Source organism: Lepisosteus oculatus, chromosome 14, assembly GCF_040954835.1.
Source record: "Lepisosteus oculatus isolate fLepOcu1 chromosome 14, fLepOcu1.hap2, whole genome shotgun sequence".
NCBI lineage: Eukaryota > Metazoa > Chordata > Actinopteri > Semionotiformes > Lepisosteidae > Lepisosteus > Lepisosteus oculatus.
In genome coordinates, this window is record NC_090709.1 from 42262853 (window position 1) to 42275067 (window position 12215).

General features: G+C 51.6%; 1 protein-coding gene across 5 annotated transcripts; it reads right to left on the reverse strand.

Moving 5' to 3' along the window:
* Positions 1-577: 577 nt before the first annotated feature.
* Positions 578-12196, reverse strand: LOC102693332 (globoside alpha-1,3-N-acetylgalactosaminyltransferase 1-like). 5 transcript variants are annotated; one of them, XM_069198847.1, is made up of 7 exons: positions 11901-12196; positions 7667-7739; positions 6522-6572; positions 5507-5551; positions 4338-4373; positions 3115-3249; positions 578-2129 (listed from the first exon to the last, which is right to left on the reverse strand). In XM_069198847.1, exons 2-7 carry the CDS (start codon positions 7732-7734, stop codon positions 1442-1444), a joined length of 1023 nt encoding a protein of 340 aa, XP_069054948.1. In that variant the 5' UTR covers positions 7735-7739; positions 11901-12196; the 3' UTR covers positions 578-1441. The 5 variants fall into 5 exon arrangements, with proteins under 5 accessions (XP_069054948.1, XP_069054951.1, XP_069054947.1 ...); XM_069198850.1 differs by having other exon boundaries at positions 7667-7855; positions 11901-12176; XM_069198846.1 differs by having other exon boundaries at positions 7667-7921; positions 11901-12176.
* Between the last annotated feature and the right edge of the window lie 19 nt (positions 12197-12215).

The window sequence follows — 12215 nt, forward strand, 5'->3', positions numbered from 1 at the left end:
AAGTTGATGGAGGGTGCCAATAAGCATGACTTCAGTCTTGCCGCGGTTAAGATGAAGGAAATTTGGACTCATCCAAGTTTTTATGTCAGAGATGCAATTAGATAGAATAGAGACAGCCACATCAGTGTCAGGTTTGGTATGGATGTATATTTGAGTATCGTAAAATGCAACTTCCAGCGTGTGTGTAAGAACTGAAAACAAAACATAAAATTGATTATTCAAATCAATTAAGGACTGCTCAGAGCTTGGCTAGAAACAGAAACAGGTATGTGGGCCTCCATGACTCAGATCAGAAATCCCAGGAAAGCCTATGAGGAGGACATAGGTCCAGACATTGTCATCGTGTACACGACAAAATTAGCAACATCTAGATTGGTGGGCTACTTTAACAAAAAGCCACTGAAGACTAACAATTATTGTCATTTAATGTCATTTGAGGAGCTGATCACGACAACATGTTCAGTATCAGGAACAATTACATTGGTTCCAGAATTTACCCACAATCCCCACGATGCTGCATGGGATGGGTACAAGACATTAAGGCGAGTCCCTGATCACAGACAACCCCACACGAGTCTGAAGGTTTCTGGGTATTTTATTTATAAGTGCGGTCTATTTACAAAGGTCGCCAGCCTCAAACATAATCATAAAGCAAACAAAATCAGCCCCTTCCTGGGGCTACTAGAAGGCACTGAAGCTAGAACTTAACTCCCTTATAATCATACGTCTTCTGTGATAGCACAGAGATTCCTTACTCCGTGCGGTGGCTTTTAGCACATCCCAACCTAATGGTTTTCCTCATTGTTTCAGCAGTTTCCATCACTGCGCAGTAGCTCCAGCGCCAGCGCAAAATTTTAGATGAGACTCATTTTCTCTCTTCCTGGCTCTCGCTGACTCTCGCACAACACCCATCCTCCTCTTATTAACTCGTCACTTCCTGGTTCGGTGCTCTGCTTCTCTAGCCTGGAACAGGGAGCGCAGCCGATCCCCGCTCCAGCGATTGCTGATCCGCAAACCTGTGACCGGCCTCACCTGTCGGCCACCTTGGTCAGCGGGAAATCTTATTAAAAAGAGAAAGAAATGCCCCCTCACAACGATTGAGGATTGACGATTAAAGCAAGAAAAAAAAATCAACAGAAGGTGTTGTTTTTTGTGAGTATCTTTTGAGTGGACAGTTTGTGCTTCTCTTCTCAAGGTTTTGTCCTCAAGCAATCAATTTACGATAACGAGACGGAAGGTGTTTCGATCTCATTGAGGGATACCTTTCTGGGGAAGGCGAAGACCAAGGCCCAGGATGAGTTTGTATTCACTCATAAAGACTCACTTGACTGCCCGCACTGTTACCATCACACTTTGCACGCGAGAATGATTAGGCGTTACAACGCACACCAGGCGAATCCAGACCACTCTGCGGTAAAATGAAGACCTATCTTAGTGGGGTCTAGTTATCCCGCACTTCTGCAAGGTTTTTATAAAGTGTCGAGAAGCGGATGACCTTGATCTCGTTCACGTGCTGCCTCTTGTCGTCCCAGATGTACTCGGGGGAGAGCAGCTTGGTGGGCTTGTGGCGGATCAGGTACTTGTTGAGGTGGCTCTCCTCCTGCCAGGCCGCCTCGATGTCGTTCCTCTTGTCCACCACCAGGTTCTCCTCGCAGGTCTTGACCAGCCGGTACACGTCGTCGACGAGCCCCCCGAACACGGCCGCCTGGTAGTAGAAATCGCCCTGGCCTTGGGGGACGTAGGCGGCGGAGGCCAGCCGGCGCTCGTAGGTGAACTGGTCCCGGTCGAAATAATAAAACCAAGGGTGGAGGGCGGCCACCAGCTCGCCCAGCACCTCCGCCCCCACGCGCTCGTGGAAGAACATGTCCACGTCCAGGCAGTAGATATACCGGGCCTCCCGCCGGATCTGCTCCTCGATGGTCTTCCGGATGATCTCCATCCGCCGCAGGGAGATCTCCTGCCAGCGGTCGAACTTGGGCACCCGGATGGCGGTGAGGTTCCTGCCGGGGCCCAGGGACACCCGCGGCACCTCGCCCGGCTGGTCGGTGAAGACGTAGTAGTGCACCCGGAACCCCACCAGGTAGTGCTTCTCCGCCGACTCCAGGAACCCCTTCAGGAAGCGGATGTACCTGGGAAAAGAGAGGGGGGGGGGGGTGGCCAAGTTTGGGAATGGTGATGTTGTACCAGATGGGCATCAGCTTGACTTGCCAGCAGCCATATCAGTCTGCAAGTCCCAGCTGGCAGCCCCCCCCCACTGGAGCTCAGCAGGTGTGAGCCTGGTCAGTACCTGGATGGGAGACCTCCTGGGAAAAACTAAGGTTCCTGCTGGAAGAGGTGTGAGTGGGGCCAGCAGGGGGCGCTCTCACCCTGCGGTCCGTGTGGGTCCTAATGCCCCAGTATAGTGACGGGGGACACTTTACTGTAAACAGGCGCCGTCCTTCAGATGAGACGTAAAACCGAGGTCCTGGCTCTCTGGGGTCATTAAAAATCCCAGGGTGTCTCTCGAAAAGAGTAGGGGTGTAACCCCGGCGTCCTGGCCAAATTTCCCATTGGCCCTTACCAATCATGGCCTCCTAATAATCCCCATTTATGAACTGGCTTCATTACTCTGCTCTCCTCCCCACTGAGAGCTGCTGTGTGGGGAGCAGACTGGTGCATCATCCAGGTGGGGCTGCACATTGGTGGCGGTAGTGGGATTCCCCATTACCTGTAAAGCGCTTTGAGTGGAGTGTCCAGAAAAGCACAATATAAGTGTAAGTAGTTATTATTATTAATAATTATTGACACCGAGGGTCACCTGTATGTATTGTTATTTGGCTGAAAATAACCTTTTAGCTTCCTTATCATTAAAACGAGGCGGGCCAAGTTCAGAACACATTTGACCAATTCTAATTTAATTTCCAGCTACGGATCGTGTGCCAGCTGACTTTTTCAGGTGCTGAGATGGCGGTATCCTTGTTGTTCTGTGAGAGCAAGGGCTTACTGTCAGAACCAGGTTAAGATGACACTCGAAGTACCCATTTTGCTAAAGTGATTTAGCGGTCAGGCGGTTGATGAATACAGCCAACACATTTTTTTTTAAAAACAAAAATCTTTGTGATAAACGTGTCTTACTTGCCGACCGCGAAGACGGTGGTCGCTATGGTGACATTGAGGGGCTTGTAGATGCTGTCGATGATCAAGGGGTCAAAGGTCCCTTCCCAGACGATGGGAGCCAGCCAGGGGGTGACGGTCAGCACGTCTCTCCTCCTGGGACACGAGGCGATCAGAAGTCGAAGTTGATCAATCTTTTTTTTTATTACTATACATTTATTATCAATATTTATTGTCAGACAGTTCCTCTCAGCACCTCAGGCCCTTACAGAGCAACCTGAGACCTAGCACTTAGTAACCAGCTAGCACCTGGTTCGGTGCTCTGCTTATCTAACCCGGAACAGGGTGCACAGCCGATCCCTGCTCCAGCGATTGCTGATCTGCAATCTTGAGACCGGCCTCACCTGTTGGCCACCTTGGTCAGTGGGAAATCATATTAAAAATGAAAGAAATGCCCCCTCACAACAATTAAGGACTGACGATTAAAGAGAGACATCCGGGAGAGAGGAGCTTCTCTGTCCTGAACCAGCCCTTACAGGGAGAGGAGCAGCCTGAGAGAGAGAGGAGCTTCTCTGTCCTGAACCAGCTCTTACAGAGAGAGGAGCAGCCTGAGAGAGAGAGGAGCTTCTCTGTCCTGAACCAGCCCTTACAGAGAGAGGAGCAGCCTGAGAGAGAGAGGAGCTTCTCTGTCCTGAACCAGCTCTTACAGAGAGAGGAGCAGCCTGAGAGAGAGAGAGGAGCTTCTCTGTCCTGAACCAGCCCTTACAGAGAGAGGAGCAGCCTGAGAGAGAGAGGAGCTTCTCTGTCCTGAACCAGCCCTTACAGAGAGAGGAGCAGCCTGAGAGAGAGAGGAGCTTCTCTGTCCTGAACAGCCCTTACGGTGGCTCTGTGGCTCAGGATCTACACCTGGGCTGGAAGGGTTTGCCGGTTCAAATCCCGCGGCCGGCAGAGGAATCCTACTCTGTTGGGCCCCTGAGCGAGGCCCTGAACCCCAGCTTCTCCGGGGGCATTGTACAATGGTTCACAACCCCTCTAAGTCTGGCATGTACTGGCTTTGGGCTGACACAATTGTCTGGTGTTTCGTCGTCTTTTGTTTTCATTTGGAGGTCAAGCAAAAGCCCACAAACTGACAATTGTTAATATGGGGGTTTTCCCCAACCCTGTGTAAGCAAAAAGCAGCATTTCAGTTTGACCGGAAAAAAAGCAGTCAGTCTCAATATGAGAAATGGGATTTGAATACTCACTGGGGCTCCAATACTCTGGTCTGCTTGTAAACTAACCTGAAAGAAGGAAGACGAGGTGTTTTCATTTCAGATTTACAGGAAGCACTTTGTGGTTTGGCACCTCTTGGGCAATCCTGACATTAATCAATCCGATTGATTACGCTTGTCCAGTCACGCTTTTCTGAGACTGGGAACAACATTTAGCCGGGTAGGACATGTCCTGCCACATGACCATCCTGTGTCGTGGGAAGCTGGAGCCTAGCTGGCCAGAAACGAGTGCGTGGCAGGGTACCACCTGGGTGGGACGCCAGTCCATCCCAGGGCAAGTGCAAGCCATTCACACATGGGGGCGATTTGGAGGCCATGGTAAAGGCTGGGGGGGGGGGGGGAGTCTGGACATCGGGGTTACACCCCTACTCTATTCGAGAGATTTTTAATGAGCACAGAGAGTCAGGTCCTCGGTTTTTACGTCTCATCCGAAGGATGGCGTCTGTTTACAGTCTAGCGTCCCCCGTCACTATACTGGGGCATTAGGACCCACACGGACCGCAGGGTGAGAGCGCCCCCTGCTGGCCCCCACTCACACCTCTTCCAGCAGCAGCCTTAGTTTTTCCCAGGAGGTCTCCCCTCCAGGTACTGACCAGGCTCCCACCTGCTGAGCTCCAGTGGGGGGGGGGGCTGCCAGTTGTGAGTTGCAGGGCGATGGGGCTGCATCGTTCTCGAGTTCTGTATCGTAAAGGCATGGGGGAAGACTCTGATCACAAAGGGATTGTAATCTGGCGGGTGTTAGATGACCGGGGGAAGGGTCACTTATAACCAGTATTTCCGGAACGCAACACCGAATGTACTCGATATAGACCTGAGCAAGATGGCCGCCGAGGAGAACCAGCTGACCCGCTGTTGGAAAAAGGCCTATCCAGCGAAACAGTGAGACACAGGTGAGCTAGGCCAAGGAAGCAAGATATAAATGACCCTTCTCCTGGTCCTCTGACACAGGACATTTGCGAGCTTTCAAGCTGTTGACGGGCCAGATCCATTTCTAGACGTCTCTTTTCCGTTCAAAACCTCCACCTACGGTCATTTCACGTTGTGGTTCAACGTGCTGGCTGTTTCCCAGAATACCTGGGTTGGGACGCCATGGACTGTGGTTCCTGATGCTAGTTTGTCTGCAGACGGGAAGGAAGACTCACCCTTCCGGACTGGTGATTATCTTGGGAATGGCATCGCAGTGTCTTCTGTCAAAGCCAGAAAGGAGGTAGTTAGCGGAAGAGACAGGATGCCTTCGTGCGACGTTTAACTACGTTCGTTCAGAGACGGCATCAAGGGTCAAATTCAGTTCCTGGAGTAACTACAGTGTGACTGTTAGTTTTGTTATTATTACATCGCAGAGGTGGTTTGTGTAGCTCCGTGGCTGTCGGTTCAAGTCCAGGGGTGCTGTCTGTGTGGAGTTTGCATGTTCCCCTTGTGCTGGCATGGGTTTCCCCTCACAGTCCAGAGACATGCTGATGATTAAATTGGCTTAAAGTGTCCTGTGATGGACTGGTGTCCTGTCCAGGGGGTGTGAGTGTGTGTGTGTCCTGTGACAGACTTGTGTGCTGTCCAGGGTGTGTGAGTGTGTGTGTGTGTGTCCTGTGATGGAGTGGTGAGCGTTCTGGCGCACTATGGCTGCCGTTTCTGGACACTCCACTCGATAGCCCTTTACAGGGTAATCCCACTACCGCCACCAATGTGCAACATCCGCCTGGATGATGCGACGGCAGCCGTAGGGCGCCAGAACGCTCCCCACACACCAGCTCTCAGTGGGGAGGAGAGCAGAGGGATGAAGCCAGTTCAGAGAGGGGGATTATTAGGAGGCCATGATGAGTAAGGGGCCAATGGGAAATTTGGCCAGGACGCCGGGGTTACACCCCTACTCTTTTCGAGAAGCGCCCTGGGATTGACCACAGAGAGTCAGGACCTCAGGGGCCTAGGTGGGACACAAGTCCATCACAGGGCAGACACAGACCCTGACAGGCCCAGGCTATTATATTCTCACCAAAACCGAGTTTCCAGAGCGCCAGGAGGAAACGAACGCAAACATGCAAACTCCACCCAGACACCCCCCCACCCCAGGTCTCGAACCACCCCCGATGCTAAAATATTTGCTGGCATTCAGGAGCTGTGCTGTTTATGGGTCACCAAATATCCCGATTGAAGAATACTTACTCTGGGGTGTATCGTCCAGGAGATTGACTCTCAAAAAAAATCTTGAAATAACTAATAATAAAAAAAAACAGAACATTTTTTAAATTTTGGGGGACAAAGTTCCACTTTCGTAGTCTGACTTTATGACAAACGAACAATTATTCTACACACAATCTACTTTTCTAAGCGCTAGGAGAGGCAGGGAAACACAGCTGATCAAGGCACAGAGAGAAGGAACATCACCACCATCGCCCTCCTCTTCCTCAGATCTTGTGCCAGGACCTTGTTCTGATCTTGGACACACACACACACTCACACACCCTGGACAGGACACCAGTCTGTCACAGGACACACACACACTCTCACACCCTGGACAGGACACCATCCTGTCACAGAACACACACACTCACACACCCTGAACAGGACACCAGTCTATCACAGGACACACACACCCTCACACCCTGGACAGGACACCAGTCCATCACAAGTCACAAACACACACACACACCCTGGACAGGACACCAGTCCTTCACAGGACACACACACACCCTGGACAGGACACCAGTCCATCACAGGACACACACACACTCCCTCACACACCCTGGACAGGACACCAGTCCATCAGAGGACACACACACACTCACACACCCTGAACAGGACACCAGTCTATCACAGGACACACACACAGGCTCACACCCTGGACAGGACACCAGTCCATCACAGGACACACACAGAAACACACACTCGAACACCCTGGACAGAACACCAATCCATCGCAGGACACACACACTCACTCACACACCCTGGACAGGACAGCAGTCCATCACAGGACACACACACGGTCAGTTTCCCCAGAGGCCAACTTAACCTCCCGGTACGTTTTGTTTTCGGACCAAACAGGGAAGGAAGGAAACCCCAATGTGCAGAAGAGGGAGAACATGCAAACTCCACCCAGACAAGACCCCAGGTCCAAGAATTGAACCCGAGCGCGGGGTGGCAGCAGAGCAGACTAAACCCAATGAAACCCGTGTCCGGGCGTGACTTCCAGGCTCCCTCCAAGCGCGATCAGAACAAGGTCCGGCAGGAATTCTTGGAAAAGGCCAAGCTGCTAATTAGCTAATAGCCAAGCCAGGCTAGCAGACATCCGGCAGTTTACGCCAACTTACCAATATGACAACACCACCCCCACCAGAATGCCGACGAGGACACCCAGAAAGTGCCGCGAGACGCCCATGCTTCCTAAACAGAGGAAGAAGACCTGCGTCAGGAGGAACGTCAAAGAGCTCTCGATGTCGGCGACGTCGGAAGGGGACGATTTCACGCCGACGAGAATCCCAGCGGTTTCTGCCTCAGATCTGCCGGGGGCAGGATGAGAAGAGTTTGGACAACGGCGGGTTTTGCGACAAGGCGAGGCACAGACCCTAAGACAAAAAAAAATATTTTTGGGGATGAAGGGAATCCTGGGAGGTTGGTTGATGACCAGCCAAGCTACCTTCCACCTCCTCTATCTTCTGGGGGCTCCTCCCAGCCTCCTGCACTTCCATCCGGGGTGGGGGGGGTCCGTCCTCGGTCCCGAGGGATAAGCCCACTCGCGCTGGACCTCCCATCCGCAGACATCCTCGAATGGCTTGGGGCATGATGGGAAGAGTGCGGGCTTTCGGATATTGTCTTCTCCATCCACCCCTTTGTCTAACCGCTTCTTCCTAATCGGAGCTGCGGGAGAGCCGGGGCTTATCCCAGCAAGCAATGGGCCCAAGGTAGGATACACCAGTCCGTCACAGGACACACACACACACTCACACACCCTGGAGAGGACACCAGTCCGTCACAGGATACACACACACACACACACTGGAGAGGACACCAGTCCGTCACAGGATACACACACACACACACACGCACTCACACACCCTGGACTGGACGCCAGTCTATCACAGGACACACACACACCCTGGAGAGGACACCAGTCCATCACAGGACACACACTCACACACCCTGGACTGGACGCCAGTCTATCACACACACACACACACACACTGTGTCCTGTTTCAAAGGAAATGCATCCTGTGTTTTCCCAGCTCTGGAAATCATGGAGCCCAAAAGAGAGTCAGAGAGACTCTCTAAAGCCTTCTAGAAGAGAGTCAGAGAGTTCACTGTTTCTGGAATAAACAGTAAACTCTCTGCTTCCACCTGGCCCTTTACAACTGTTTGTTGTGCAATACACGCCAGGGACTTGTGCAATCGGCTTATGATGTGCAATACAACTTGTTGTGCGCTGTTCTAGTTTGTTCTTTGTATATTCTGGACCGTGAGCGCCTATTTTTAGTGCACTTCTCACTGACGGGGATTGCGTTGTTGTCTGATTGTATCACTTCGTTGCGCCGTCGCAGTTTCCCCTCAAGGGATCAGTGATCAGCATTTATCGAGAAGAGCGAAATGCTAGCGGTTGGCTTTCAGTTGTTTTTGTGTGCGTGTTACAGGAAACCGTTTAAGGCTGCGCGGCGACGCCCTGCTTATCTTTTTTTGCATAGAGACTCGGTTTCGGGAAGTGTCAACTCGTCAAAAAGTCAAGAAGAGGCAATTTTGGTGTCCTGCGTTTTGCCGCCCCCTTTTCTTTTTAAATTCGTTTAGCGAAAACGTCTTTATTTTTATTGTTTTGTATTCCCCTCACGTTGACGTTACGTCGAGGGCTTTGCGTCGACGACCGGCACCGGCGTCTCGGGTCAAGGCAGCGCGGTTTCCCGCTGTAAACACAATCCAATGTTGTTGTTTTTTTTTGGGTTGGGATGCCTCAGGGGGGGTTGAATACTTTTTTTGTAGGCCCCGTATAAAGTACAATTCGGAGGATTTTCTTTACAAAAAAAAAAGAAAAGAAAAAGGCGGGTCTGGATATCAGAAACCCGAGATCTAAATCGATAGATACAGAAGCTGCGCGTATGTGAAATAATAATAATAATAATAATAATAATAATAATAATAATAATAATAATAATAATTGCTTACACTTATATAGCGCTTTTCTGGACACTCCACTCAAAGCGCTGTACAGGTCATGGGGAATCCCACTACCGCCACCAATGTGCAGCCCCACCTGGATGATGCGACGGCAGCCATAGTGCGCCAGAACGCTCCCCACACAGCAGCTCTCAGTGGGGAGGAGAGCAGAGGGATGGAGCCAGTTCAGAGAGGGGGGTTATTAGGAGGCCATGGTTGGTAAGGGTCAATGGGAAATTTGGCCAGGACGCCGGGGTTACACCCCTACTCTTTTCGAGAGACGCCCTGGGATTTTTAATGACCACAGAGAGTCAGGACCTGGGTTTGACGTCTCATCCGAAGGACGGCGCCTGTTTACAGTCCAGTGTCCCCCGTCACTATACTGGGGCATTAGGACCCACACAGACCGCAGGGTGAGCGCCCCCTGCTGGCCCCACTAACACCTCTTCCAGCAGCCACCTTAGTTTTTCCCAGGAGGTCTCCCCTCCAGGTACTGAATTGACTACTGCAATGCTCTACTCTCTGGGGTATCTAAATCTACTCTGAACAAGTATGTCCAAAATTCAGCAGCCAGAATCCTGACCAGGTCTAGTGCAAGTGTTCACAATACTCCCATCCTGGAGTCCCTGCACTGGCTTCCGGTCAAATTCCGTGTGGGCTTTAAAATCCTCCTGCTCACCTACAAGGCTTTACATGGCTTGGCACCTCAATACCTGTCTGAACTTTTATCGCCCTGCTCCCCACCTCGCAACCTCCGCTCTTCAAATTCTGCCCTCCTTACTGTCCCCCAAGCCCGTCTACCTTCCTGCTGTCATTCCCGGCAGCTGCCGGAAAAGATCCCGAAGAGAGATCCCCCCCGACGGACGAAAGAAACCACATCATCTTAAATCTTAAATCTTAAATTTAAGATTTAAGCCCGTCTACATTGTATGGGCGACAGGGCCTTCTCCTGTTGTGCCCCCAAGCTCTGGAACTCTCTGCCCGAGGATATCAGAGAGTCACCTTCTCTAAACTCCTGCCAATCCAGACTCCAAACCCTCTTCTTCAGAAGAGCCTTTACTGAACTGGTTCTGTTCTTCACCCCTCTGCTCTTCTTAATACCATCTTCCACGGTCTCCTCTATTGTTATTGTTGTATTGTTGTAATTATAATTGTCTCCTATCTTGTGAAATCTTCTTATTTATTGTTGTAGTCTTCTTATTTATTGTTATTGTCATCCTGTAAAGCGCTTTGAGAAGCCACCTTTAAAGGCGCTATATAAAATAAAGTTTTTTATTATTATTATTATTATTATTACTGACCAGGATCACACCTGCTGAGCTCCAGTGGGGGGGCTGCCAGTTGTGAGTTGCAGGGCGATCTGGCTGCTGGCCGAATTAACTTAAAAAATAAACCTCCTGAGTTTTTTATTTTTGGACCGGTTTTTCAGCGGCACGGAACTCAAAACTCGAGGCACCGGTGACGTTGAGAGAAGCAGAAGCAGAGGCCCCTTTTCTCACGACTGTGGCCCACATTCACACAACTCGGAGCGAAAATGAGGAAGAGGCGGGTCTCCCACATCCTCTTTTCGTCTTTCACTGCCTTTTACTCTATTTTACCGGCTTGGCTTGGCTGGTCTGCCTGGTTAAAAATCACAATCGGTCTGGTTGGTTGGTTGGTTGGTTGTTTTTCAGTTCCAAGTAACCCCCCGCCCCCCAAAAAAACCTCGAAAGATACGGCTCATTTTCACAATCTCAGATCTTGCCAAGCGCGGAGGAGAAAGAAAAGAAAGAAAGAAAAATAAATAAATAAAGGACGTCACACTCTTTTTTTTCCTAAACGCGCCTTGCGCCGCCCGCCCGCCAACGGCATTTGTCGTCGCTTTGCGACGCGCTGAAAAATAATATTTTTTTTGTGTGTGTAAGTGCTTACAAATGCGAAAAATAATATTTAACAAAACACCCCCAGGAAAACGGACCTCACACAGGTCGGAGGCGCCACCGCGACCTCTTCGGACGCGTTTAACGGAGATCACCCCCCCCAAACAAGAAACACCGAGCTGTTTTGCGGCTTTGCAGATCCTGCCAGTGGGGGGGCTGTGCTTGTTCGCTTGTGGGGCACCTTCCTGGCTCTTAAAAGTTTTGGACGCGGTGCGACCAGAGAGTTTAGACAACCCCGTGCACAGAGTATGGGGGTTCCCAGTCAGAGCCGGAGCCTATCCCAGCAAGCCCCCAGGCGCCGGGAGACAGGACGCGGGCGCACACACACACCCACACACACACCCACAACGCCGCCTGGCCTGGTTTTCTCCCAGAAGACCACAAACCCACCAGCGTGCTTTTGGACTGGGGTGGGGGGGACGCCCACACAAACCCAGGGAGAACGTGCAGACTCCACACAGGCAGCCTCTGCCCCGTCCAGGATTACCGTTTTCGCCTCCGGGGGGGGGTTTCAGTCTCCGCGGGAGCGGCGCCACCTGGTCCGCGGTCTCTCGCCGGGCGACCGGAGCAGGCTGGGAAGGCAGAAGAGGAGCTCCATGCGGGTGTCGGAGCAGACCGGACACCTCAGCCTCAACACTCGTCTCCCGACTAGCTGGCTGAGACGCAAGAGTCCCCTCCCCCCCCTCTCTCTCTCTCTCTCTCCCCTCTCTCTCCTTCCCCCTCCCTCTCTCTCCCTCCCTCTCTCTCTTTCTCTCTCTCTCTCCCTCCCTCTCCCTCTCTCTCCCTCCCTCTCCCTCTCTCT

Bases quoted from the DNA above. Each gene is read 5' to 3' on its own strand.
- LOC102693332 (XM_069198847.1), bottom strand. From the start codon at position 7,734: ATGGGCGTCTCGCGGCACTTTCTGGGTGTCCTCGTCGGCATTCTGGTG. The intron at 5,552-6,521 runs GTAAGTATTCTT...TGGCTTTGACAG, and splicing joins CCTGGACGATACACCCCAGA to AAGACACTGCGATGCCATTC. The intron at 3,250-4,337 runs GTGAGTATTCAA...CTCGTGTCCCAG, and splicing joins ACCAGAGTATTGGAGCCCCA to GAGGAGAGACGTGCTGACCG.